This window comes from Chaetodon trifascialis, chromosome 17, assembly GCF_039877785.1.
Source record: "Chaetodon trifascialis isolate fChaTrf1 chromosome 17, fChaTrf1.hap1, whole genome shotgun sequence".
Taxonomy (NCBI): Eukaryota; Metazoa; Chordata; class Actinopteri; order Chaetodontiformes; family Chaetodontidae; genus Chaetodon; species Chaetodon trifascialis.
This window is the reverse complement of record NC_092072.1, coordinates 20,371,935-20,376,320: the sequence shown is the minus strand read 5'-3', so window position 1 is coordinate 20,376,320 and position 4,386 is coordinate 20,371,935. Positions and strand designations below refer to the sequence as shown.

General features: G+C 43.0%; 1 protein-coding gene across 1 annotated transcript; it reads right to left on the bottom strand.

Moving 5' to 3' along the window:
- Nucleotides 1-274: 274 nt before the first annotated feature.
- Nucleotides 275-3,648, bottom strand: LOC139345830 (stathmin-like). The gene is made up of 5 exons (XM_070984679.1): nt 3,567-3,648; nt 1,829-1,872; nt 1,569-1,741; nt 1,168-1,359; nt 275-1,082 (listed from the first exon to the last, which is right to left on the bottom strand). The coding sequence occupies exons 2-5, from the start codon at nt 1,842-1,844 to the stop codon at nt 1,020-1,022; spliced, it is 444 nt and encodes a 147-aa protein (XP_070840780.1). The 5' UTR covers nt 1,845-1,872; nt 3,567-3,648; the 3' UTR covers nt 275-1,019.
- Between the last annotated feature and the right edge of the window lie 738 nt (nt 3,649-4,386).

Here is a 4,386-nt window from a genome sequence, read left to right as displayed (position 1 = left end):
AGTACATGATCAGAGTTATTAACTACAGGTGGCCATTCTTTTGGTTCAGAGCCATGTTGTTAAAGCCCATTAAAGATAGACCAAACCTCTAAACCTGGAGTGCACTCTCATTGGCTGAAGCCCCACAATTTGGCTGCTCAAAGGCACTGTAGAAACTGACACTTTGAGATGGGCGGGCTCATTGAGTGCATGTATGTATCAAGTGCTCAGCCTGCACACAGAACTGTACCAGCCATTCAAATAGGACACCAACAGTTTAAAAAGCCAGCAGACAGTGTGTTTACATTTTTTTATTTGTTTTAGTACAACAGTTCAAGTCAACTAGCCACTGTATCTATTGAGATGCCAAAGTGTATTGCTCATTTGCATTCCATGTGCAGGCCCCTGTTTAGTGATCTTCAAGATGGCATCCATTTACATGTCTGGCATGTTAAATCACAGCTATACAGCAAGAAGTCATGTGCTTTGAAGACAACTCCATATTTTTACAAAAGCGAAGAATCAGCAGCGGCACAAAACATGTTCTGCAGGAGCAAACTAGCAGAATCTGAGTAGCAAAGCTGCACTAAACACCTGCATGTTTAACAGCCAACACCTTGCTCAAACCTTGTGCTACTTTTTCTTTTCTTTTTTTTTTTTAAATATACAGGAAGTGCCAAGAACAGGTGTGGTTCACAGGAACATTTTCAAACCCACTATGAAATAGGCAGGGATCAAATACCTATGCATAGAAACATGCTTCCTCAAAAAGGATAATTACACACTGCTAATTTTCAAAAAGGGTAGAAGCTGCACTGACAAGCTACATATCAAATGGATTAGACTCAACAAGGCGGGGGGATGACCCACATGACCAGCGCAAGTACACTTATAGCAGGAGAATTGAAAAATTCACAAAGTGGAACTTGTATTTATTTCAAAAAGGTGGGTAGTGAACACAACAAAAATACTGGCCGAACAAAAAATAAATCAATCTTTGGATACGTAAAAAACCCTATACAATCCCCCGTTTGTGACTCTCAGTCTTCCGAAGTTCCCTCTTTGGTTTCCTTGTTCTTTCGCACCTCTTCCAACTTCTTGTCCTATTAAAGAACAGGAAAAATGAAGGGTTAAGTTCCGGCATCCAGGCGGAGAAATCATGCATTTATCATCAACTGAAACACTGACCTTCTCCTTAAATTTCTCATTCATCGCTGCCATAAGTGCTGTGCGGTTCTCTTTGTTGGCCTCCATCTTCTGATTGAGCTTCTCCTCTGCCATCTTACTGAAGTTGTTGTTCTCCTCCATAGCTTTCTGCAGCACTTCCTTTTCATGCTCACGCTTCTCAGCTAAGTGCTTCAGAACCTCGGCTTCATGGTTCTGAAAAATGATCGTGAAAACTGAAATGTTAGCGTCCGGCCAATCGCATTTTCATTTCCCCACCCAACATCCACTACAACAATTCAAATGCTCATGGGCTCAATGTGTACGAGTTCAAGATTTAAATAGTTTATTAAATACAAAACTATTATGTTTAGCTTTCTAGGACACCTTGCAGTCAACGTTTATTACACTGAATATGTTGTTACCTTGCGCCTCTCCTCTGCAGCATCCAGCTTCCTCTGAATTTCCTCCAGTGAGACGTCCTTCTTCTTGGGAGGAGACAGGGGAAAGTCACCCTTGGCCTCTGGGGCAGGAGCAGCCAGAATGACCTCAAAAGCTTGGCCAGAAGCCCGCTTGTCAAGCTCCTTGACCTGGATATCTGAACACACAGGTAAAACAATGCATTAAGTCACAACGAACCATGATCTGGCAATAATTTACATTCAGAGCTTAAAATATAGTTCACCTTCAGAGGCTGCCATTTTAAAAGTGTGCTGCAGGTCAATTTACCTGAAAGGCAAATAAGGAGAAGGTCAGATTGTTGTGATTCAACGTCTGATGAATTTGTATCAGCAGATGGCTCTAAAATTAGCGACCTCTAGCGGATGTTTTACACCATTTCCAATACAACCACCCCCCTCCCAAGACGCCAAGATAAAAACCAGGCACAGTGGCAACACCCAGTGGCCGTCTTAAGCACTGCACGCAACCACCGCCCATCAATCCACACAAAACACCACCACACGTTACACACACACACACACACACACACACACACACACACACACACACACACACACACACACACACACACACACTATTGTTTCTTTTAAGTTGTGGCAGCAATGACATTCAGATCAATATGCGCACTTGAATCGCCTCATCAGACATGGGAGTGGACGGCTTTTCAAAAGTCTACCTACGGCTGCGTCCATTGTTAATGAACGACACAAGCCCGCATTTTGTTGAAACAAAAGGCCGTGATCAGGGTGGGTACGGCGGGCAGTGCCAGGTGCAGACAGGCCTGGACTCGGCCGAGTATGCACCACCTCCGACGAGATTAGCGAGCAATGAGCATAAGCGGGGGAAAATGATCATCAGGGAGCACCTGTTCCTTGCACCATGTGTTTGAGCTGCAGGAGGGGAGGGAGGGGGATACACAAGTGACCACAACAGCCGACTTAACACGCGAGGCGAGCTCGAATAGCTGGAGCTCAAATATGCTGTTATTTTAAAACTTGAGCGTTTACATTTGAAGAATCACTGGAGCAAAGACAACAGCTGCCATGATATTTGGTCAAGTGGTTAACGATCATGTTATTGAGCGAAAAGACCCCTCCCCTGATATTAGTACATATGGCATTTGCTCTCATATAATGCCCAAACTACAGAAATCATCTTTTGACTGATTAGAATAAGCTTTGGTGAATGCCCACACCTTACCATGCCACATCTACACCCACGGTTAGCATCAGGTGAACTGTTGACAGGCTTCATCTTGACAATGTCCACGCGGACAGTAACAATACATCCTTCATCTCAATTCCGCTTTCAGAGAGCTTTCTGGTGTCTTTAGCTCGAGCATAACAAGCAGCAGCAAACAAAGGCGCTTTTGACAGCAACGTGACGAGCAGCTGCAAACAAAGACGGCAGGTTGTTTCCACAGAAAACGTCGAATAATAAAGCTCTGCTCGCGCGCTCCTGCCGTTGAGGGGTGAATTAAAAAAAAAAAAGTGGGGCAGCTCACACATTCACAGACATGAAAGAAGACCTCCAAATCTACTCCTCGTCTGCTTCGCTGCCTGTCTGGCGGTGCCAACTGTGCCAGCGTCTCCCACCATACAATAGGCTAACAACCCGCCGCCACAAAGAGCAGCAACCACCACCGTCTCCGTCTCGTTTTTTCCGTTGAAATAATCCCAAACTTTTAAAAATGCCTCTGAAAGTCGAAGATTTCCACCAACAACCTGACAGTCATTATGTTATGAGCTCACGTGCTACGCTAACAGAGGCGACCCACGCCATTCACAACAAAAAACGGCAATTTAACAAACTGCCCAAGAATGCGGACTCACAAAAACACTGAACTCGTCTCGCCTGCGTCTCTTCACAGCGTTTTCAATTCAGCAACATTTGTACTTACAGGCGGAAAAATAATTCCTGTAGACTTTCTCAGTTGTAAAGATGCCGTCTGTCACACCCACCTTCAACAAGCTGAGGATGCTGAGCTCGTCTCTCCCAGAGTCTACCCTCTGCGCGAGTGTACCAAGCGCGCACATAAATCGGCCAAAGAGAGTGCCGTCACGCAGATTGCTACCAATAATTGGTTGGCGCCCCTCTCCTACGTGTTTCAGGGAATTGTAGTTTTTTGGACTTTACCTTTAGACAATGAGCTTCACCTTCTACGTGTCAAAATTGATAAATTATGATTGTTATTACGATGAAGAGCAACCTAGGTGAGGCAGCAATACATAGTGACATAATGGGAAGCAGTTTAAAGGACACAAATCACAGTGCGGTAATTTTAGGGTCATTATTCCCTCTGAGAGTGATTGTAGTCATTACTCCACCCAGTGCTTAATATAATGGATTGTAACAGTTTCACTGTCTCAGATGCTTTTATTTTTGACATTTAGGTTTTAATTGATCACAGCTTGTTTGGAAGTCAATGGTGGATCAACTTGCACTTTAGAGAAGTAGATATTGACTGGTGGGAAACATCTTTTAAAATAAATATTTGGATAATCATAGGTTGTGGATTTCACTATGAAAAAGGGAGAAGATGATATTAAATTATTAAATAATTCAACTTTTTGTGGCAACATGATGTCAAACACAAATTGCTTTTTAAAGCAGAACATTTTTTTATGGCTTAAAAGATGTATAGAGGAGATGTTGAAAACGTGGCAGCAAGTAACGCATCACTAAAGGGTAACAGATATAAGACACTGTGTCAAAACAAATAAATAACATAAAGATAATGAACACCTATTTTACAATAAAATAAAATTGAAAGGAAAACAA

Excerpts from the sequence above, each read along its gene's own strand:
- LOC139345830 (XM_070984679.1), bottom strand. Across the intron at positions 1,360-1,568 it reads CTGCAGAGGAGAGGCGCAAG|AACCATGAAGCCGAGGTTCT; the intron begins GTAACAACATAT and ends ATCATTTTTCAG. Across the intron at positions 1,083-1,167 it reads ATGAGAAATTTAAGGAGAAG|GACAAGAAGTTGGAAGAGGT; the intron begins GTCAGTGTTTCA and ends GTTCTTTAATAG.